The sequence below is a fragment of the Nelusetta ayraudi genome, unplaced genomic scaffold (assembly GCF_046127955.1).
Source record: "Nelusetta ayraudi isolate G7.1 ecotype Tasmania unplaced genomic scaffold, CSIRO-AGI_Nayr_v1 ptg000091l, whole genome shotgun sequence".
Lineage (NCBI taxonomy): Eukaryota > Metazoa > Chordata > Actinopteri > Tetraodontiformes > Monacanthidae > Nelusetta > Nelusetta ayraudi.
In genome coordinates this window covers 321,591-343,789 of record NW_027466141.1, presented here as the reverse complement: position 1 = coordinate 343,789, position 22,199 = coordinate 321,591, and the positions used below count along the sequence as shown (strand labels likewise).

The following is a 22,199-nucleotide window of genomic DNA, read 5'->3' as shown; positions in this document are numbered from 1 at the left end:
GAAAGAAAACTATTAAAACCCCAGGCTTTTATTTTACTCTGTATTTTTCTTTGTTGTTCAAAAAAACAGATGACTTTCATTAAATTAAACTTTAAGCTCACTATATGAATTTACTTCAGCTTCTGTATCTTGCTGTAAGTTTCCGATACTTGTAACCGCCTTTGAATGGAATATAAACCACAGGGTTCAGACGTCAGAGCATTGAACTCAAGGGTTCTAGTAGGCCAAGTATTATTACTATCATGTGTTTATTTCTGTGGCTGAAGAAGTCTGTCTTCATGCGGAGGTAAAATACTGTTGTGACCACTAACCTCTCTGTTCACTGCCCCCTTTTTTATGATTGTAATGGTGCCTTTTTTCTTTTTTTTTATTTTACAACTTTGTCTTTTATTTTTAATACTGTGAAAGATATTAAATAAATGTATAATTTTGAGCACCGCAGGCCCATTTATTATATGCATGATTATTGCATCAATATTGTAGTTGTAGTAGTATTATTATTATAGCTCACTTTAGACATCATTGTTTGTTGTTTCATTAACGTTGCAACGCAGCAGGTATGAATTCTTGTTCATCGCTGTTGAAAAGCTCCAATTGAGCTTGAAAAAAGAAAAAAAAGAAAAAAGAAGAATCTAAACCCATATATTTAGGAAAACACCCAAATCATTTTATTTAAAAATCCTGCACAGCGAGAGTGAACAAAGTGAGGCAGATGGCGCCGAAGACAACAGCAGTTTCAACCTGGTGAAAAGTCAACAAAGGGGTCACTGGTCCAGAAATAGATTAAAGCCGGGAATCACCCCCCCCCAACCCCCCAGCAGGAAAACGACTCCAGTTGGCCGTGATTACATGTAATTACAGAGCAGAGGCGGCTCTCAGAACAATGCTCCTCCTGCCGAGTGCTTCTTCTGCTCTGCGGCTCCTTCTCGTTGACGTCTTGAGAAAAACAACGCAAGTGGCCCGACGAGTGTGACGGGCGATCGTCTGCCTCGGCCGTCACGGTCAGCTGCTCTATTCACTGCATTCATTGATGCAAAAGTGATGGGTGCATTCACACGGCAGTAAGAAAACAGAGATTCGATTTCACTTTGGCTTGCTTGGACTTTGGATTTCTTAAATCACTTTTAAAGTTGGACACCTGCTTCATTTGTAGAAGATGAGATAAGAAGACATGATGATGTATCCGGGGTCTTTGGATGGATTGGGATCGTGACCCTCGAACAAACCAAAGTAGACAACATTGTTGCCGAAATCCATGTCCAGCTGGAGGAGTACGGAGACAAACTCAATTAGAAGTTACTGAGGGATTAATTCAGATATACAGGTACTACACAGAAGATTAGAATATCCTGAAAAGGTTGTAGTATTTCTGCAATTCAACTTAAAAGGTGAATGTGACGTATTATATATTACAAATAATATGCAAATCAATATATTCCAAGTTTTTATTTCTTTGAATTTTGCTGATCAGGTCTTGCAGCTTAAAAAAAAAACAAACTCAAATTTTATAATAATTTCCTGAGTTTGTGGTTTTAATGTGCTGAAAATCTTAATCAGCAAAGTTACAACAAGGAACTGCTTGAGATGTCAATTTGCGTGGGACGGCTCAATAAAATGTGTTGCTTTCATCTTTTATGTTAAATTGCCAAAATAAAACAACTTTTACTTAAAATTCAAATTTTTCGGGGTAGCACCTGTATCGTCTTGATGTTGATGTACAGTAGACTGACAAAACAGTTCATTTATTTACACTGAAACCTGCCTCATAGACCGCAAGGCTGGAGGAGAGGAGTTTTAAACATAAAACTCCAGAACTGATAGAGCCAGGAGAGTATCTGAACATCACCACCTTGGCTATAAATATTCTGAGAACTGAGAGCTGGTTTTATTTGGTGCAATATGCGGCCGGTAATTTTTCAATCTCGAAAGAAATCTTGCGGGGGGGGTTGTGGTGAAAGCATTTGCACCTGAAAGCCTGAGAGCTCTGCAGGAAGACACGAGGGAGGAGTTTAACCGATTAAATGGAGAGTCTTGTCAGTCAGTGACCCACTCCAGCATCATGAAGCGCTCCTCCACCACTGTAGCGCTCACCTCACCAACATATCTACAGCAGGTTCCGTTTTTTTTTAAAAAAGCGCCTCCCAACTCTCTCAAAGTCTTGACTTGACTTTCTACCCGTACATCCGGCAGCGACACGAACCATCAAAATCTTCTGTTCTACCTGTTTGGTGACATCCGTCCTCCAGGGGTCCACCTGGAGTCCATCGCACCAGCCGCCGCGACCGTAAAGCCACGTGCCGTACTCGTTGGGTACGGCGCCATCTTTCACCCACGTGGTGCAACCCAGAGGTGAACCTGATGGTCCAGCAGCACCAGGGATGGAACAGACCAGGCGGTCAGCACCAGAGGTCGCCATTGGGCGAATTCATCAATGGATTACACGGATATTGTGGATGGTTGCCTCAACGAGAGTTCTTCTTACCGGCAGAGTCGAACGTGAGGGTGTTGTTGAAGGCGTTATTAAACAGGAAGAAGTGCGAGGTGACACAGAACTCCCCGCACTTGTGGTCGTCGTAGCCGTGGGCCGTGATGACGGCATACAGCTCCACCTGGAGGTCGGAGGGCAAACAGGCAGCTGCTGAGACACTCACGACAGGGAGCTCGTGTTTGTGTTTGTGATCCACGACTGGTGTGTGTGTGTGTGTGTGTGTGTGTGTGTGTGTGTGTGTGTGTGTTCACCTTCTTGGTGGATGGCGGGACACGGAATTCGATTGGTTTGTATCTCTCGTTGTAGCGCTTGTCGAAGGTCCCCCCGCTGAACAGCGGCATCAGGCTGAAGGGGCGGAGCAGCACTTGGTTGCCATCTGTGACATTGTCGGAAGCAACTGAAAATAAACGACACAGAAAGAGGCAAATAATTAGAAAAAGACAACACATTTTACCATTGGATGTGTTTAAAAATGACTCACTACGTACATTTTGAGAAATGTGATGCTAAAATAAAGAGTAGGAAGTTACTTCATATTTCATTTGAAGAGGAAGACTCAAAACAATTCTAAGAACTTCCTTCTTTTGTAGTAAGAAACACTTTTAACCTGATAGGTTCCAGTAAATATTAAGTATTATTGAACTCCTTCTTCTCAGGGATATTGCAGCGTTAAAAAAAAAACTCCAGCATTTTAAAACCATCAGTGGCTTCAGCTTTACTTTCCAACCTTCACACCTGTCTGATTGCCAATTCTGAATCTTAGGTTGAGGGAGACGACCCACGGCATGGCCCAGGGCGGTGTCTTCATGGTCAGGGTGCATCTGTTGCCGTCCAGCAGGGGGAGTAGCGGGGACACGTCCGTCAGCCAGCGTCCAGTGCCTCTGTCAAAAATAACAAGAGCGCCTTTAGTTATTAACACATCCTCCATGAGAAGCCCGCATTGGCAACGGATGCTTTCTTTGTCAGGAGCACCAGCGGATGCGACCGTGGGAGCTTCTCTTGGATTTTCTCGAGTGGACAAGTAACGAGAAACAATGACGACGATCCCTCTCCCGCTCCCGCTCTCAGTTTGGCCTCCTGACCTGCGGAAAGCAGTGATCCATCGGCCCAGCTCGCTGTTGCAGTGCGTACTGTCAGTGCGGTCGCAGCAGACAAACAGCTGCACTGTGTGGTCCCAGTGAGCGCAGGACGAGTCCCTCCGGCCAGGACACAGCAGGGAGGCGTCCAGCTCCAGAACAGTGAACTCCCGCAGACCTCCAGAGACAACAACAGGCAAAGTTTAAAAAAAAAAAAACAAAAAAAAAAGGAAAACATTGTACACAGCAAAGCTGCGACCTTGTACTTTGCTTTACGAAAAATTTGTTCTGGCTGTAGCGGCACCTCTCTCTGCTCTAAGGACACTGATTGGTCAGGTTGAGTGAGTGGCTGAAAACAATTCAAACAATTTGGAATGGAGTTTTTCAAGACGGATGTGCAAGAATGAGTGTCTTGGCGTCATTTGTGAACAGATGTCAGTAGGAGGTGTGTGTGTGTGTGTGTGTGTGTGTGTATAAAGAACTGAATAAGACATAATGATTTTCATTACTTTTTAATTCCATGTTAGATTGACAGGCTCACCTTCTGGCATGTCGACTGTGGCCACGGCTCCTTTCTCCCCATGCATTTTGACTTTGTCAAAAACTTGAACCACTCTGGCTGGATGGTGAAGTTTGCTCAGAAGATTTGCATAAAAATCAAACCTGAAGACAAGGTCGCGGATAAAAAACAAAACAAAAAAACATCAAGATGTCTACAATTAAATTGGAGCAGAGGATGTAAATACAAAAAGACCCCTGAAGAAGTTTTTTTTTTTTTCCTGGGAGTAATAAGTTACCACTGAGCCTGCCAGTTGATGAAGCTGAATGAGGGGTAAAGAAACAAGCCCATTTCAGCCAGCGCCCCCTGGCGGTTAATGCAGAAGAAGTAGTTTGGGGAGGGCGTGTTCTGGACGGTCAAATATACCAGTTTTCCTGAGCTAAAAGCAGAACAGACAACACATTGAACCTTAATGCACTGCATTGGGGAGAAAAAACACCAAAAGGTAACAGAATAAAGGCCATCGGCTAAATCCCAGAGGAAGCATACAAGCCGCTGAGATTAATTCCCCAGCTCCTCTGACACACAAGCCGCTGGTGTCGGGTATCGAGTCTTACCGGAGCGCCTGGGCGACCCCGGGCTCCAGGTGAACCATGGCAGCCGGGACGTCGAGCGTGGTGTTGCACTGATCCCCCACACAATTCATGTCCTGGAGCGAGTTTCCAGGAAGAGCGTAGACGAGCACGCCAGAGGCGTTGGATTTTGCCATATTCTGAACCTGCATGGAACAAAAAACAACAGCCCTGAACCACCACGGGTGCCTGGATGAAGGCCACTCAAGGGCCCGTGACCAACAGAAAAACAGCAGCATCAGGCCTCTTTTATTTGACTGCAAGTGACTGGCAATTATTTAAACAATTCTCTTTTTCATTTTGTGTATACACTTTTCACGCTTTTTTTTTTTTTTTCTTCACAAAAGTCGGATTGACGCTCCAAATGCAAGTTTCATGTTATGCAAAACTGTATTTTCAAAATCACAGTTCTTGTTTTCTAAAAAATAACTCCAGTCTGGAAATTAAAAAATAACATTACATTTTTTGTTTCCTTCAGGATTTTTTTCAAAAGGCAATGCTAAAACACAGACTTCTGAGAATCAACCCTCGCTGATGTCACAAAGGGCACTGACATCGCTCCTAGGTTAGTGACCACACCCCCAGGCGGTGGTTGCTCCGCCTCCTGAGACTGCTTTTGTTCTGAATTTGCTCCCTTCCAAACATGCGGAAGCTCCAACAAAGTCTACGTTTTGGCAGCAGGCTTTAAACAGAGGGCTAAACATTCCATTTGCTTGATGACAGATGATGAAGAGAAAGGTTTTGAGACCTTGTCAAAGAAGGAGCAGTTACCCTCCGACAACCAGGCCACAGCGCCTTCAATGGACGGGGAGGATTCACAGCCATCGCCGGCGTCCATCAGCTGGTAGGTCTGCTGACCCCAGCGCGGCAGCCAATCGTACCTGGCGTCCAGTCGCTTTATGACGATTGGCATGCGCCACCCTGCGATGGGGAGGGGGGGTGGAGACGGCCCGTGAAGACGCTCCGGCATGTTAACGCAACAACGCAACCTACTGTTGGTTTCTTTGAAAATCTATGGACAGCGTAACTAGAGACAAGCCCGATCCAGTTGGACAGTGCGTGCAATACCATCACTGACCAGCAGACAACAAAGTGCAGCTCGCTGATGGTGCTCTTACCCTCGGAGGTGAAGGACACCTGAGAGAGGACGTAGTTGCGTGACACGCTGCCCCAGTAGTAGAACACCTGCGAGATCCAGTTTCCCAGGTTGAAGACCGGCACCGGGGAGAAATGCAGCCTGGACAGAACCTCCTTCTTACTGCAGGGACACCAGGAAGGAAGCAGGTGTTTAGAGCACAAATACTCATCATGTGTAGACCAACAATCAATAAAGTAGGAGATGTCCACTTGACTTCTCGACCTGTGACCCGATGCGAAGGTTTACTTCAACAAATAGACCACTTTCAATTGGTTTTTGTTGCTGCTGGTAACGAGTTGTGTTATTCTCATCTAAGTGATCCACTTTCATATTTTGTGACAATTTGTGTTGCTCTCTCTCTTAACAAAAAAAAAAAAAAAAAAAGTCAGGCCACTTCTAGACGTATTTCAGGTCACTTCACGTCTCCTGACCATGTTCTGTCTGCCGGTCACTCCTCTTGGTTCGGGTGCAGCGCCGGTTTATTTTGATATATGTGCAACTAACCGCACTTTAGTCTTCTCAAATGCTCATATTCGTGGCGTTGTTACACGAGTAAAGCTCGTGAACCTCGTGACGTTCTCATGTGCTTGTTCTAGAGATTGACCCACTTGACGGGGGTGCCTCTAGGTTGAGGCAGCCCGTCACTCCTCGGGGACACCACTCCCCCCTCTCTGTGCACCTGTGCGCGGCGGCGACCCGGTGCACCTGCTCCCTCATCCACAGGGCGTCGCTGACCGCCGAGTCGTCCAGGGACAGGAAGAGCACCTGGGCGCTGTCGGGCAACTCGTCCACCAGGCTGCCGAGGGACGACTCGGAGCTCCAGAGACACTCCAGGAAGCCGGACTTGTTGGTGAAGGCGTGGACGAAGACGGGCCCCCGGTGGGAGCTGGGCTCGTAGCAGAACTTCCCGTCCAGGGTGAGCACCGTGAAGGCGCCGGCGGCGTCGCCAGGCTCCGGCCCGTCCGTCATGGACGGCTTGTCGGAGCGCAGCGTCAGCGTGTTGCCGAGGACCTCCGGCGGCAAGTCGGCTCCGATCACTTTCGGTTTCCATTGGGCTTCACAAGTGACGGCAGCAGCCAGGGCGGCTACGAGGAGCCGCAGACGCAGCGGCAACCGCGGCCACGCCGCGGCCATGTCGTTGCCTTTTGGAGCCGGAAGACGTCAAAGACGGTCGCGAGCTCGCAGGTGCGCGCGGTTTGAAAAGCCGTCCACTCCCGTCGTCCCGCCCTCTTCCACGGGCTCCTCGGTTTCAACTTGAAGGAGAGGGCGGGCCGTGCCACCGTCTACGGAAGCCCGACGGGACCGGCGTTAGCTCGTGCTCGGTTTACTTGTGAGACTTCCGTTTGTTGTTGGGTACAACTCAGAAACAAGCCAGGAAGAGTCATGGCCAGAAGGTGGTGTCAAGGCTCTTAGACAAGTTAGTTGCCTTTTATAGTTTATTTCTTTTATGTGTCCGTAACTTTGCTAAAAACGTAGTTTGATCCAATAAATAAGTCGAAGTTACTCAGGTTACTCAAAATGCGAACTCATGCAAAATGAGCCTTTGAGATAAGTTTGTTGTGTGTGTGTGTGTGTGTGTGTGTGTGTGTGTGTGTGTGTGTGTGTGTGTGTGTGTGTGAGAGAGAGAGAGAGAGAGAGAGAGAGAGAGAGAGAGAGGACAAGACGTTCATTGAAGGATTTTATTATTATGATTTTATTGGTCTATTTTAAATGAATTATTAGCATGTGCAAAAAGGTTACTGTTGAAATTTAAATCAGAAGGCTGCAAATAAAAAGAGGCATACGATTATTTATTATTATTGTTATTATTATTATTATTATTATTATTATTATTATTATTATTATTATTAATAATTTATTTTTGCCGATTTGCATCTGTACAATGTTAAGTTATTTACTGTATAGTGTGTGTGTGTGTGTGTGTGTGTGTGTGTGTGTGTGGTGAAAGTTGCGATATGCCACCTCGACTCTGGTCCGAGATGGCAACTTCGTCATGGCGGGAAAGCACGCGCAGTTCTTGTGCCTTCCTTGTGCCAAACATCTCCTCCTCAAAGCAGAGATAAACACACTTAATAGGCCCAACCGAAGAAACCACTCCCTGCAAATGATCAGTGCCACGAGCCACAACAACTGTGACTCGTGAGAATCGTCCAGTTGACGGCGATGGCCAATTAGGATTCGCAGGAGCCGTGCGTAAAAGCCAAGGGGGAGGCGGGACGCGGTGGTGAGGTGCGCAGATCAGATGCACCTGCGGCAGGTCTTTCTCCTTGGGCTGCGACCGCGGTGGGTGGTGGAGAAACTGAGCTCGTCTTACACTTCTGGAACCTGGTGTTTGAGTGGATTTGCGCACGCAGGTTGCAGGGATGGAGCTGGACAAACTGCTGGTGATACTCGTGGTGCTTCTGTCGAGCGTTCACTGTCAAGACAGCGATGGATGGACCGGGGAGCTCGAGCAGGTAAGAGGGTTATTATTATTAATAATAATAATAATAATGATAATAACAACTGTATACTTGGCAATACTGTCTCACGTTCTCTTCATTTTCCTGCTTCCTCTGCAGGACAAGTGGCCAAATTCGGCGGTGATTCAGGATCTCCTCGTGAGACTCACCAGGAAACCAGCATCGCCACGCAAGCACTTGGGACTCAGGAGAAAGGATTCCAGTAGGTCTATGAATCAATACACTATACTCATGACAAAAGGCGTTAAGTGCTTTCAACCCTCTAACCTCTTTTATGATCCTCTCTTGAAACAGCAAGACTGCAGACGGTGCCAAAACGTGAGTATGTTTAAAAGGTACCACACTGTGTAGCCTGTGCATCTATCTTTATAACTGTGTGTTTTTAATTCCAGGGCATAACTTTCAAACATTTGTGGGTCTGATGGGGAAAAGGAATTTTGAGCAACAAGGTAATAAATAAAATAAAAATAAATAATAAATAATAATAATAATAATATATATATATATACATACACACACACACACACGTTGTGACTCATTAAATCAACAAAGTAACAACGGCTAATTGCTGAGGAATTGCCTGGTAACAGCTGACGTCTTCCTCACAGGAGAACCGTGAGCAGCGGCGAAGCTCGAGGACAGGAGTCACCTTTGCATCACACCGAACCAACTCCCAATACTTCTTTTGCTGTTTCGTGTGAGATCAGTGAAGTTCTGTCACGTTCGATAGGTCGCTGCTTTTTAAGCACACTGCGCCCTCTGCTGTTGAATCAAAGCTACAATTTGATTTGATTTGATTTGATGAATGTCACCGTTTTTACCTCTTGATAAACATGTGTCCGCAGCTCTTGTCAGAAGAAGGTCATGTCACTCCTACATGTCATCACAGGTTTATTAAGTGACTTTGTACAATACAAATGAAAAATAAAATTAGAAATACAGAGATGGAGTACATAGCCAGAGCAAATCGCTGTGTCGACTCTTCATTTCTCGCTGATGGTTCCGGCAGACTGATTGGAGCATTGGTGTTTTATTGTACATATGTTGTTGGTGGGTTTGTTTTGTTTTTTCTTTCTTGTTTGCGCGTCCGGGATCTCTGTTCTACACAAAGACATTGTTCAGTCTCCATGATGGGACGCTGCTGTCGAGTCTCTGAGGAGTTTTTTTTTTTTTCTTTCCAAACGTACAAAAGAATTTTATGACTTCATCTGGCTCGGTAATATATATTTATATATATATATATAAAAATAAACTAAAGTGAAATATAACACTTATGACAATTATAAATGGTGGTCCAAGCTAAACACAGGAAAAAGCATTACATTTGAGGAAAGAAAAAAAAAATAGCCATTTACTTTTCGAAACCTCTAAGAAAGGCCCAGGTTGCATTTTATTTGTCTTTATTTCATGTTTTGAAGCCGACCCTGGCGCAGACAGAGGGGCTGTTTACCAAATACACTCCGGCCAAACCGATGAGTTAATGCCTTGTCCTCTTTAATACATGGTGGGAGGGGTCAGGTCAACGCTCACACACACTAACTTTCACTTTTCCTGTAAACAAAATTCACCAGAACTTGATTGTACAACAAACATGAATCATGGGTAACTGTTATTTTTTGTTGTTTTTGTTGTTTTTTTTAAATCCCGACTCTCTCTTCAGTGCTCTTTTGTAAAACTGTACATGTCAGTCCTTTAAAAGCGACCTTAGGGAGGGGAGGGGCTGCAGAACTTAGAAGCGGTGGGGTGAGGGGGGGTCGGGGTTGCATTTATAAACAACAATGATAATAATAACATCAATAATAACAATAATTAAAATAATAAGATGGGTTTGGCCTTTTTTTTTTTTTTTCTAAAACAGGTTAATTATTTGCTTTCTGTTAAGGGAGAACACATTCTTCAACGAGTCCCGAGGCAGCGCTGGGGGGGCCTCTGCGGCAGCGTTTCAGTGAGTACAGAAAGACCCCATCCACCTCCGAGTTTTAGCCACAGTGCCTCCCTCTAGTGGCGGGGAGCGGGAGTTACAGGGGAGGTTGTAAAGAAGGAGCAGAAGGGGGAGACAGCGGTAGCAGTGAGGGGGGGGGGGGGGGGGGAGGGGAGGAGGTGGGTGGTGTCGGCGCCACACACTGGTGTCCTGACCTGCGACGTTGGCAAACAGAGAAGAGCCGAGCTCGGGGGAGGGGGGGGGGTCCTGACCGCTGCCTCTTAGAAGATCTTGCCTTTCTTTTTGTTCTTCTCCAGAGTCCTGCAGCAGGCGGCAGAGCAGACACATGCTTAGTTAGCACCAACACAAAACCATGAAGAGTCACAGTGGGACTAGTGTTAGTCTGTGCTGCACGGTCTGCTTGCCACTAGGTGGCAGCAGTCTACTGGTGTTTAGTCCATAGGTGCCAAACATCTTCGGCCCTCGGGCCAAATTTGGCTCTGCTGGTGTCAAAGAGGACAGGGCGTTCATTGAAGGATATTATTGTTATGCTCTTATTGGGTCTATTTTAAATGAATTCATAGCATGTGGGAAGAGGTTACTGTTGAAATTTAAATCAGAAGGCTGCAAATAAAAAAAAAGAGGCATACGATTTTTATTAAAAAAAAAAAAAAAAAAAAAAAATGTTTTTGCCCAGATTTTTTTTAATTTTAATTTTTTATTTGAAATGTGATTTTGCATGTGTACAATATTAAGTTATTTACTGTATAACATTAAGCTTTGCTTGTTCCATAGTCCAAAATTAGTTTGGGGTCCATATAAAAAGGTTCACGGTTACATCTGGAGGAAGATTTCTTTTTTCAATAATCATCGACGTTTGCCTGTGACTGTCCAAGCTTTAAATTTTGGCCCACTGTGTGTATTTGAGTTTGACACGCCTGACTTGTCGTCACTTTCACCGTGTGAACTGGTGACTTGTCCAGCGTGCGTGTTGTGCTGTGCTGTGTTTTTTCAGTGGCGTACCTGGACGCCTCCAGCTTCTGCTGCTCCAGGCGCTGCTGGGTCTCCCAGTTGGCTCGCTCCTCCTCGAACATGCGCCGCTTCTCCTCCAGCTCCTTGTGCTGAGCCTCCAGGTTCTTCTTCATCTGCTCGTGACGCCGCTGAAGCTGCGGGGATGATGATCACAGATGACGGCATCAGCGAGCAGAGTGGCACCTGGTCGAACGATGCCTGCGGCTGACCGCCAAAAAGGTTCTAAGGCGCATCGCAGGACCACGGCTTTTGTCCTCTCAAGCGCTGTTTTGTCCACATCGATTATCAAGAACCGCGGCCGTGACATCATGAACTTAAAGAACAGTGAACCCAGAGCCCTTTTGCCCTTTTTATGCACTTCTCTATTAAACTCGACGCATAGGAAGGGGCCTTTGAACAGACGATACAATGCGTGATTCAAGGAGGAGATGTTAAGATGCAGGCTGTTCAGGCTTGCAAACAAAAGAAAATTGTTCAGCTGAACGGTAATTTTCTCGTCACAGCTGCTGCCCACGCTGAGAGAGAGAGAGAGAGAGAGAGAGAGAGAGAGAGAGAAAGAGGGAGAAAAGAGAGAGAAAGTGCGGCTCAATGCGGCCAACGCCGCATTGAGCCGCACTGAGGCTGCACCACTGAGTCACTCGCTCAGAGGTGGTTAGGAGGAAGAGGAAACGGAAAGCAGAACATTCGTAGACACAAATCACCACCAAACTTCCTCAAAGAGTGTGGGTGTGTGTGTGTGTTTTACCTCTGCTTCAGAGTCTTTAAGCTTCTGCACCTTTTCCTTGACTTTCATCTCAAACACCTGCTCCATTTCCATCTCCATCTTCTTCATCTTGTTCACGTGCTCTCGCCTCTCCTCCTCCATCTGGGCCAGGGGACTCCTGCACACACACACACACACACACACACAGACACACACACACACACACACACACACACACACACACACACACACACACACACACACACACACACACACACACACACACACACACACACACACACACACCGCTGTCACAACACGGCGACTACCCTTGATCGTTTTGTGTGAACTTACTTTGGAAATTAGTGGGGGGGAATTGAATTTAGACTTTGTCAATAAAATCACATTTGCAGCAGACATCTTTTGCTGAGGCTACATTTAAACATTTTCCCAACAAACGGATCAGAGGAAAAGGCAACATTTTCTCATCACCAAACCCAAAAACTCGGAGGAAAAGCAAGATGAACCCCGGCACCGTCGGCCCACTTTACTGGAGCGTCAGAGGGGGCAGGAGGGTCGACAGCGAGAAGTTTCAGGAGAGGCTCAGACAGACGGGGGGAGCAGGAGGGTCCAGAAAACACCGGACATTAGTGCAGGTGGGGATTAAAGGTTAGTGAAGCGGGGTGAGCGCGCAGACCTGGCGCCACTGAAAGGGGAAGAGAATTTATGCACATTCTGGGATGGCGGGTGGGTTCATATTCGTGTGACGACATTAACGCACGGCGTTTCGCCCCGGCGGCTTGCTGGGAATCTCTACTGACAACAACAAGAGAGGGAAGTCTGGGAAAGAGGAGACCCGAGTCGACAGGGAGGGAAGAAAAAACACCGTGAAGCAGCCGGCCGGCGGGGGAGAGATCACAAGGGTCTCTGGAATAAGAGAGGGGGGGGGGGGAGGGTGGAAAAAAATAGACCACTTACATTCCTTCAACTGTGTCAAGTCTAAAAATAAAAAAAGCACAATCAAACACGCAGAAAACACACACAGCATGCAAAAAAAAAAAATGAGACCGTGCGGACGTCTTTTCTCTTATTCTAGCGACGACTGTTCCCCCCCCCCCATCCCCCACCGCAACTGAATAACAGAAAAAAAAGTGCTGCGTTTAGGAGCTCCTTCTTTTGGTCAGAGATGGATGGTGTGCTGAGCTGGTGAGTTAGCGTTAGCGGTGCGAGGCCTGTCTGAGGTGTAACCCCCGGCTGAGTGAGTGAGTGAGTGAGTGAGTTAGCCGTTAGCTCGTTGACGTGAGCGAGGAAGCAGCGTGGTGCTTCACACCGACACAGGCATCAGAGGAGCGGCTGATCTGTGTCTGTCGTCAGGGATAATACACACAGAACCGTCAGCACGTGTACTGCGAGTACTGCGTATTTCATCAGGGTCGGGACACCTGAATCAGGCAGAACCCCACCGGAGTTCACCCATGACGCGTCTCATCTGCAGCAATCAGATCCATTCTGAGGTTCAGACGTTCAGTTTCAACCTCGCAATTGCGGGGAAGTGCAACTTCTACGGGGCCCGGCGCCATCTGTCTGCGTCGACCGGCATGACGGCGTCACACCGCTGCAGGTTTCCGCCCCCCCCCCCTCGCCACCCTCCGGGAACTTACTTGGTGGACAGCTGGCCCTTGGCCCGGTTGTTGTCCACGCCATTGTAGGTGACGGCGGCGAGCTTCCTGCTGCGGTAGTTCTCGTAGTGGACGTTGTTCGTCACGTCCTTCAGGTCCTGCATGTGAGTCCTGAGGGGGAGGAGGAGGAGCAGGAGTTAAGGTGGAGAGATACAGAGGAACAGATGCCGCCTGAGTGACTCGCTGGGCGCTGAGTGATTGACAGCTGAGCCGTGCTGGTACCTGATGAGCATGTCCCTGAGGATGGTGAAGTCACAGTGGTCGCTGTTTTCAACTGGAGGAGAGAGAACACACACACACACACACACACACACACACACACACACACACACACACACACACACACACACACACACACACACACACACACACACACACACACACACACACACACAGTCAGTGACAGAGAAAACAAGGCGAGGTCTGGTGATGTCTGGAGTGTGGACAGACTGCGGCACCTTCTGCGACGCCCCAGGGGTACTGCCGCCCTCGCACTCTCTTGCCGTTCACATCCATGATGGTGTTGCTTCCCACGACGGCCAGCGGCAGCTTGTCCTTCCGGGAGGAGACAGAGCAAACGTTCCTGAGGCTTGCTTTTTTTTTTTTTTTCCCCCTTGGCATTTTGACTTCATGCCCGTTTAAAAGTCCAGTGTGTAAAATGTGGCTTGATTTATGATTTTTGGATTGGTCAAAGCTGAATACGCCACCCATAAATACATGAATAAAAGTGGATACTCACAGTACAACAAAAGTAATTTGGTTTTCCTGCCCTTAGAACGGTTCTCATATATATAAGAAGATGCGTACAGCATTAAGCCTCCTGCTCCTCATTAGCTGCCATCTTGCAGCATCCATTCTTTAAGGAAGCCCGCCTGACAGCGGCCTCGATACAGAACAGTCGTAGGCAGGCTTCCTTGAACATTTTACTGACTGGCACTTTAAAGCAGAATTAGCGTAGAAAATGTAGAAAGTGAAGAAAGTCCCCGGGGTCGACCCCTGGCTGAGCCGGGACGTCCTGGACACGGTTCTTTCGGACCCGATCTTATCCCGATTTTTCAATGATGGTCAACTGCCGATTGCGATTTCCCCCCTCCCCCCCGATCCCATCTTTTTTCTTACCTTGAATAAACTGAATCAGCATTCAGACTTTTCTCTTGGTGCCTTGCTTCAATGATCTAGCCATGCTTTGCTTTTCCTTACCGTTTTGTTTATTTTACAAAAATGGAAGAACGCCGTGAGCAAACTATATAAAGCACATGAATGAAATGAAAAATAATTGTGTAAAACTGCGCTTACAAAGTGAGCACATCCATTTTCAAAGTGTCTTCAGAGCTTGGTGATGACTGCACTCTTTGCTCAGTAAATGAAATTAATCAGTAACCTCAGTTACCGTAAACCGCCAAAGCAAAATAAACTTAAGTCAGTCCAGCAGCTCCGTGTAGCAGCTGACGGCTAACACGGCTAACACGGCTAACACGGCTTTTCTTAAACTAGCGAGCAGCGTCTGCCGCTGCAAACCAGCTTTTGATTTGGTAGCAGCTCCGCATTCCTTATGTTCTATACCGAATTAAATAAAAATCTTATATTTATCATCGTGCGTGCTACGACGCCCAGGTATAGAAATCACCCGGGCGCTGAAACTGAAAAAGTTAAAGTCGCTGTTTCGCGGACATCTTGGAGCTTTTACAGGTAATTGTGATCATTGCGTCCAGTGAGTGGGTGACTCGTCAGTACCTTGATCTTCTTCACCAGCCTGTTCTCCTCCTCGTCATCCGTCTCGGGGAACTCGTAGATCTTGATTTTGTGCTCGGCTATTTCCCGCATGATCTGCAACAGGGGGGACAAACACTTTCAGCCACTCTTTGAAAAAAAAAAAAACAACAACCTGGCCATCCACGAGTGAAGCGGACGGGTGAGAGCCTCGCGTGTTGGCTGCAGGAGAAAGCGCCGAAGCCCTGACCTGTTTCTTGAACTGCTGGCTCTCCTCCGGGGTGAGCGTGTCTGCTTTGGCGATCAGAGGGATGACGTTGACTTTCTCATGCAACCGTTTCATGAACTCCACGTCCAGCGGCTTCAGCCTGGGGACGGATGAAGGACGGATTTATTGTACTTCCGCCGGGATCAAGACAAATCGCTTCAAATCTTTTTTTTTCTCCACACTCATAATTGACAGCTTTCCTTTGGGAACTGAATGTGACGTTCCAGAAGCAACTGCTATGTTGAGTTGTTTATTCTAAAGTCCCGTTGTTCTGACGATATAAACAAAGGCAAACTGACAAAGGAAAGAAAAAAAAACCAAACAAGGAGCGAGGAAGTGACGTTCGTGATGTCTAGGACAGTGACCTTGCTGTCGTGAGAGCGCTGCTGCTTCCACCGCAGTCAATCACTTCTAACACGTCTGAAGGAGCTCAGCATCGGCTCTTCAAGCAGCAACCAGGCACAGGTCGCCTGCAGCCGGGATTTAGCCGTGTGAGGCGTCGCGTTCGCAGTCGATCAGACGCGCTGAACAAACAGGCGTTTAACCCTAAGCGGTGGAATTCACTCGGTTCTGTTCGGACCGGGAGGGAGTTCCTGGTCCACTTCCTGTCGACCTCTGTTCGCAGCGTCCGAAAATGCAACCGGTGGGGGTTTAACCGCAACACTGACGGAATTTCACACGAGTGCAGTTATACAGGCCCCGCCCCTTTATCCCCCCGCCCCTGAAGGGGCCAGGACGACGGGGCAGCACAGCGCCGGGATGACCCGCTGGCTCAATGTCCAGATTGTCTCTCAGCCTCAGAGGTCATTGTCATTCTGTGTGAGAGCAGTCAGCTGCTGCTGTGAGGAGGGATACTGTGTGTGTGTGTGTGTGTGTGTGTGTGTGTGTGTGTGAGAGAGAGCATACGCTGCCCATCCTCAGGGCGATGGTCCCGCTTGTGTGGGCACAGAGGATGGGTTTGTACAAACACAACATCTCAGTCATGACAGACGGACGGACGGACAGACGGACGGACAGACGGAGAGGGGGGGGGGGGCGAGGAGAAACCAGACGTGGGAGAGGAGGACAGAGGCGTTTTCACTGTTTGCAGCGACCGCCGGTCGCCGGCTCCGAGGTCATGTGAGCAGAGCGCTTGACACCCGACGACTTACGAGCGGCGCAACATAAAGACGTGAAGGGGAAAAAACCCAGGCGAGCCGCTCGCCAGTGGTTTTAAAAAGGTCAACGCTTCTGGCAGGGGGACAAATGTTTTTCCCTCTGGGACCAACACATCTTTGTGCGCCAGTCCAAACTCTCCCGGGCAACGTGAACCCGCAGTTAGCCCTCTGTTTACAGCCTGCGGGTTAGGCTTTCTAGCCTCCATGCTAACCTCGTCGGACCTTCCCCGCGTGCTTGCAAAAGGACAAAAGCGAGGCGGTCTCGGGAGGCGGAGCCGAGAGCTGCTGGGGTTCGCGCTATGGTTTTCGGGGAGGATGTCAGCGGCCCCCTGTGGAGTCCCAGCGGGCCTCCATTTCCAGAACCGCGCCAACTATCGCTGCACATCGCACCGTGCAAAAGCAGCAAAAGAGGAACTTTCCTCTCTTGCGGGCTTGTGTCGGCCGGCGGGATATAAACAGAAAAAACATTAGCAGGACGAAGGATGTGTGACATGGGACAGTTAATATCCAAACACTTTAAGTGCATTAAATGGATTCCAGAGCGGGAAACAACTCGGCTTCTTACAGCGGCAATATTTCAACACGGTGGACTCGCTGAGGGAGAAGCCAGAGGAGGACTTCAGAGCAGGAGACCCGGCAGAGGTGGGAGGGGGGGAAAAGGAACGACGCAGTTAAAATTCCTCACCGTCGGCTCTCTCAAACTCTTGCCGGTGTGCGTCGCCTGCCTGCCGCCCTCCCCGGCAACGCTTTACACACTCAACAGCAGTTTAACCCTTATTTTGGAAGACGAGCTGAGTCAGCCCCACCTGACTGACTGCCTGACTGACTGACTGACTGACTGTGACCTCAGCTGCAGCACGAGGCCGCTGGGTGCAGGAGCTTCAGGGTCCTCCGCCGGCATTCCCAGGAATTTGAACCAGCAACCTCAGAAGGCTGCCCTCCGATGACCCCTCGCTTCCCTGCTCGCGCTACTTTTTTTCAACACCAATTTCCTCAACTGGGTAACATTCCTCCTTGCCACTTCCACCCCCACGCCCCCACGCCCCCACCCCCCCGGTCCCCCGCCCCCCCGTTTCCTTTTACATTCAGCAGCAAAATACCATTCAGAGGAGTGGACCGACCCACACCGCTCAGGTGCTGCTGATCTTTGTTTATTTCATATTATTTAAAAAAAAAAAAAAAAAAGAAAGAAACAGAAATAAAGACAACAACCGTGATGTCGTGCACTCACCCGTGTCCTGAGGGGGCGATGAAGTACAGGCAGCAGTGGATTCGGCTGTCGGGCATCTGCCGCCGGTTCACCCGGGACTCTGCGTTCAGGTAGTCTTCAAACTTGCTGTCTATGTGGTCGATGATTGGCTGCCAGCTGCAAGGCAACAGTCTCAGGTTGGCAACGGTGGACGACTGATAGCGGTAGAGGAAGCGCGACGCGGGGGGGTCTTTACCAGTTGCTGTTGTCGACGGCGTCGCCAAAGCCCGGGGTGTCGACTATCGTGAGCAGCAGCTGGACGCCGCCCTCCTTCACTAAAACCTTGGACTGTTCCACCTAAACCCGGGAGGAGGAAACACTGGGTACTGAACACTTGGTCTGTGAAAGGAAGGCAGCTAAAGGAACCCCGGTGAGGTCGTTGATCGGGCGACTGATGACATCACAGGCCGTATATTCATCCCGCAGTGAGGCACACTGGAGGCTCGCTGCGTGCGGCGACACGCCGCCTCGCACTCTGCTATTAGCCGACTATGTCGAGGAACCAGAGCGGCTCAGACGGTCGGCGCAAGTCTGCGGGACGCACGCTCGGCTGTGTAGTTAAGACAGAGAGCGGCGCCTCGCGCCGAGGCCTCGGGTCATCACGTGTTTCACCTGCGGGCTGAACAACTGCTGACGGACATCAGGTTTGCATTTCCCGCTTTGCGTTAACTCGTCCGGCGGCTAACACAACAAACACACAATTCAACGTTCTGCTGACTTGGCTCGGCGGGGGGCCCACTTGCACAAACCATATCAACAGCACGTGTGATTGTAAGACCGTTGAGGTCACTGTCACACCACTCAAGTGTCCAATGGTACCTGTACAGTCTTTTTGATTCGATGTGAAGGCCCTGGATACTCTGCTGAGTACAGGTCTGTCAGGAAGAGGGAGTTGATCAACGTCGATTTGCCCAGCCCCGATTCACCTGGGGACGGAAAAAAAGAAAAAAAAAAGGGGGGGGGGACGTCAAGTGAGTCAATGTTCACCTTTTTTTTTTTTTTTGTTCTTAGAAGTTTGGGAATCATCCCGAGTGATTAAAGTGGAGGCCACAGCGACATCGTCACATCCTGAAGACGCCGAAAGCCGCACTTCTTTCTCCGTTTGCTCAGGATATTAAATCAATTTAGCCCCGCAGTTAAAACACAGACAGAAACAACACAGCCGACGTCGGCGGTGGGGTGCCGCTGTGTGGTCTGGGAGGGGGGGTGGGGTGGGGGTGGGAGAGGGGGGGGCTTCTCCGGCTGGCAGGCCCATTGTGTGCCCAGTTTCCAGGCTGCCAGTGAAAAGGATCATTAGTGGAAACGAGCGCTGACACGGCCTGCTGGCCACCGGCCACCAGTCAATATTTACCAAGAAGCAACTCCCCAGCAGCCGTGCCCAGTGGTGGGAGCTGCCGCTGCCGCTGCCGCTGCCGCACCGCCGCTTCCTGGGCGCGACTCAGCCACCAGCAAGTCTGCCGTGCTGCAATGCGCGAAGCCTTCGCTGCCTGCATCTGATTTACGGCCGGACAGGTTGTCGCGTTGCCGTGTTTCCTGGGCAAGCGACCCACTTCCTGCTGGCGATCGCACCCCCGCCCGCGCTCGTCTCCCGTCCTTCGCTCCTCTTGGAAGCCACGGCGTTGACGCACTGCGCTGCGTGGCGGCAGGCGGCCATGTGGGCCCGCAGGCTCGGCCCGAGCCAAGAGAGGCTCGAGGCCGCGCGACTGAGCGATGGCACAAAGGCACGGCCAAGAAACCACGGCAGGCGTTTTAACGGCCGTTTCTCTGAAAGCATGCCCGTGCAGGAGCGGCGCGTAGAATCCGATGGCTGCAAGAGCGGCTAAAGTGACGAGGCTGAGCGACGCTGGGTCCGGAGTGCGGTGAGACAACTGCAGATATCATTAAAGGCCCGCTGGGTACAAACAGTGCCGAGCGCACCGCAGGAAGCGGCTCTGACGCGAGGGAGACCGCTCCCCTCCAAATAGGGCCCGATCAGCCGCGGAGGATCTTGGCCGGCTGTCAACGGCCACATCTGAGCATTTCGCCGTCTCACATTCCTCCTCAAATTCTCCGAGTGCAGATTTAAATAAAAACATCCCAGAGATTTCAGTTCGGGGGACGGCCGAGTCGAGGAGCCGCCGTCAGGACCGAGTTAAACAGAGAAAACCTTAATTCTCCCTGACAGGGGGATAAACACTACAAATGTGGGGGAAATGTGCCCTGTGTATAAATACAGCTGAACACACACACACACACACACACACACACGCAAAACACACACACGCGCCACAGAGGAGCGCTTGTAGATGCCAACCACAATGAACACAATGAAATGGTTCATATAAAAACAAAGGCAAACACAGCGGCATGTGTTCTTACCAACGACCATGAGGGTGAACTCGAAGCCTCTCTTCACCGACTTCCTGTACACTTGGTTGGGGAGGCTTGCAAAGCCGACATATCCTTCCAGATTCTTTTGCTGCTGTAAAACAGAGGAAATAAAAACATACACGTGAGACACTGCGAGGAAACAGAATCCTGGCTGCTGCTGCTGCTTTTTTTTTTAACTACGACCGCTGCTGTTATTCCCCAGCTGGCCACAGCAGTGAGCAGACGCAACGATACAAAAACGATCACCCAGCACCGCTTGCGTCACATTCCTCATCTGCTGCTGATTTTCTTTTAATCACGATTTAATAATGTTGTTTGTACCAGACAGATTTATCACAACAGTGTGGACAGCAAAAGCAAGAAGGCACTACAACTGTATTAACTATCAAGTAAAAGTTGTTTTATTTTGGCAATTTAACATCAAAGATGAGAGCAACACATTGTATTGAGCCGTTCCACGCAAATTGACGTCTCAAGCAGTTCCTTGTTGTGGCTTTGCTGATTAAGATTTTCAGCTTATTTAAAAGCACAAAGCCACAAACTCAGGAAATGAGAATAGTGTGAAAAGCTTCAGTTTTGTAGCTTCAAAGAGTCCAAAACACCCTGCACGAGGCTCCCGAGCCTTTAACAAGTCTGTCTTGGGTTGTTGGCTCACAAGAGTTCACACATTTTAGAAATACGACAATATTCTATAGTACGTGTTTCAAACAAAAGAGTTGAAACGCAATCAGTCTTAATGGGAAGTGGAACCTGCTTCTTTTTTTCTTTTCTTTTTTTATAAAGCCAAGCAAGCCTCAATTTAGAGGTGGTGAGGTGTGTCACTGAAATGTGGCTGAATCAAATACTTACAGCTGTTATGCACGAGGGCCCGGTGTGCCGGAGCAGTCATTGTTTCCAGGGGCACGCAGCAAACCGAGAGAGAGAGAAAGCAGGAAAGAAAAAAAGAAAAAAGAAAAAACAGAATCAATCTCTGGCCATTTGACAAACAAACCATTCTGCAGCTCCACACCGTTCCCTTCCCAGAGAGAGGAGCTGGGGGCATCGCCATTCACCATCCGGGGTACGCCAACAACACAGAGTCGGCCACTGTGCTGCGTGTCCCACTCTGCTTGCTGCTGAAATGTCGGCAGCAACATAAAAGCAAGGTCAATTTACAGCTCCTGCTTTTCTTTCTCTCTCTCTCTCTTTCTCTCTCTCTCTCTATTTTAGCGCCTGTGGCAAAGTGAGGGGGTTCTGTGAGCATCTCCTCCTGCCCACCAGCAGCAGCAGCCCACACATCTCCTGCGACACCATGACTTGTTCTGCTGATTTGGCCCACAGGATGTGCAGTTTAATCTCAGTAGCATCCTGCAGCTCGTGAATCATCGCCTCCGTCTGAAAAACTGAGGCGATGAAAAAAGCGGCGCAAACTGTCTGTTTAGAGTGACAGCTGTGCCTTTCTCTTCCGGCCATGTGTGACAATATATGATACAGGAAGTGGTGGCAGGTGGAGGATCAAGTTCACAGTGCAGATTTGAATTTAGAAAGAAAGAAAGAAAGAAAGAAAGAAAGAAAGGCCAGAACGTGGTCCGGTGCTCCAGTTTGAGGGCAGCGGACCAGGTGCCAAGTTGAGCAGGAGGTTGCAATCTGTCGGTGGCCGCTGAACCTAAAGTCAAAACATGAACTCCAAGGCACCACAGATGCACTGTAATCCAGATTAGATGGTGGCCGTAACCTCCTTACACCTCAGGGTGACACTCCTTCCTGGTTTGACTGCCTAACCCAGACACTCCAATCCCGGCTAGCTTGATCAAAGTATTGACCACAAACACGCAC

General features: G+C 48.9%; 3 protein-coding genes across 6 annotated transcripts; 1 reads left to right on the top strand and 2 right to left on the bottom strand.

Moving 5' to 3' along the window:
* Positions 1–643: 643 nt before the first annotated feature.
* LOC142902055 (uncharacterized) lies at positions 644–6,982 on the bottom strand. The gene is made up of 12 exons (XM_076046851.1): positions 6,513–6,982; positions 5,814–5,953; positions 5,444–5,616; positions 4,681–4,841; positions 4,362–4,502; positions 4,106–4,227; positions 3,571–3,742; positions 3,224–3,369; positions 2,740–2,885; positions 2,483–2,609; positions 2,222–2,355; positions 644–1,263 (listed from the first exon to the last, which is right to left on the bottom strand). Exons 1-12 carry the CDS (start codon positions 6,965–6,967, stop codon positions 1,144–1,146), a joined length of 2,037 nt encoding a protein of 678 aa, XP_075902966.1. The 5' UTR covers positions 6,968–6,982; the 3' UTR covers positions 644–1,143.
* An 808-nt stretch (positions 6,983–7,790) lies between these two features.
* LOC142902065 (uncharacterized) lies at positions 7,791–9,467 on the top strand. 3 transcript variants are annotated; one of them, XM_076046871.1, is made up of 6 exons: positions 7,794–8,116; positions 8,188–8,289; positions 8,395–8,501; positions 8,594–8,613; positions 8,688–8,744; positions 8,904–9,467. In XM_076046871.1, exons 2-6 carry the CDS (start codon positions 8,197–8,199, stop codon positions 8,912–8,914), a joined length of 288 nt encoding a protein of 95 aa, XP_075902986.1. In that variant the 5' UTR covers positions 7,794–8,116; positions 8,188–8,196; the 3' UTR covers positions 8,915–9,467. The 3 variants fall into 3 exon arrangements, with proteins under 3 accessions (XP_075902987.1, XP_075902986.1, XP_075902985.1); XM_076046872.1 differs by having other exon boundaries at positions 7,791–8,289; positions 8,395–8,497; positions 8,590–8,613; XM_076046870.1 differs by having other exon boundaries at positions 7,800–8,289.
* septin7b (septin 7b) lies at positions 9,174–21,378 on the bottom strand. Of its 2 annotated transcripts, XM_076046868.1 has the most exons (14): positions 21,234–21,378; positions 20,373–20,475; positions 18,834–18,940; positions 18,211–18,311; positions 17,997–18,131; positions 15,591–15,708; positions 15,365–15,457; positions 14,089–14,185; positions 13,853–13,904; positions 13,613–13,741; positions 12,930–12,950; positions 11,994–12,129; positions 11,240–11,382; positions 9,174–10,537 (listed from the first exon to the last, which is right to left on the bottom strand). In XM_076046868.1, the coding sequence occupies exons 2-14, from the start codon at positions 20,380–20,382 to the stop codon at positions 10,498–10,500; spliced, it is 1,182 nt and encodes a 393-aa protein (XP_075902983.1). In that variant the 5' UTR covers positions 20,383–20,475; positions 21,234–21,378; the 3' UTR covers positions 9,174–10,497. The 2 variants fall into 2 exon arrangements, with proteins under 2 accessions (XP_075902983.1, XP_075902984.1); XM_076046869.1 differs by lacking the exon at positions 12,930–12,950 and having other exon boundaries at positions 21,234–21,375.
* Positions 21,379–22,199: the final 821 nt, after the last annotated feature.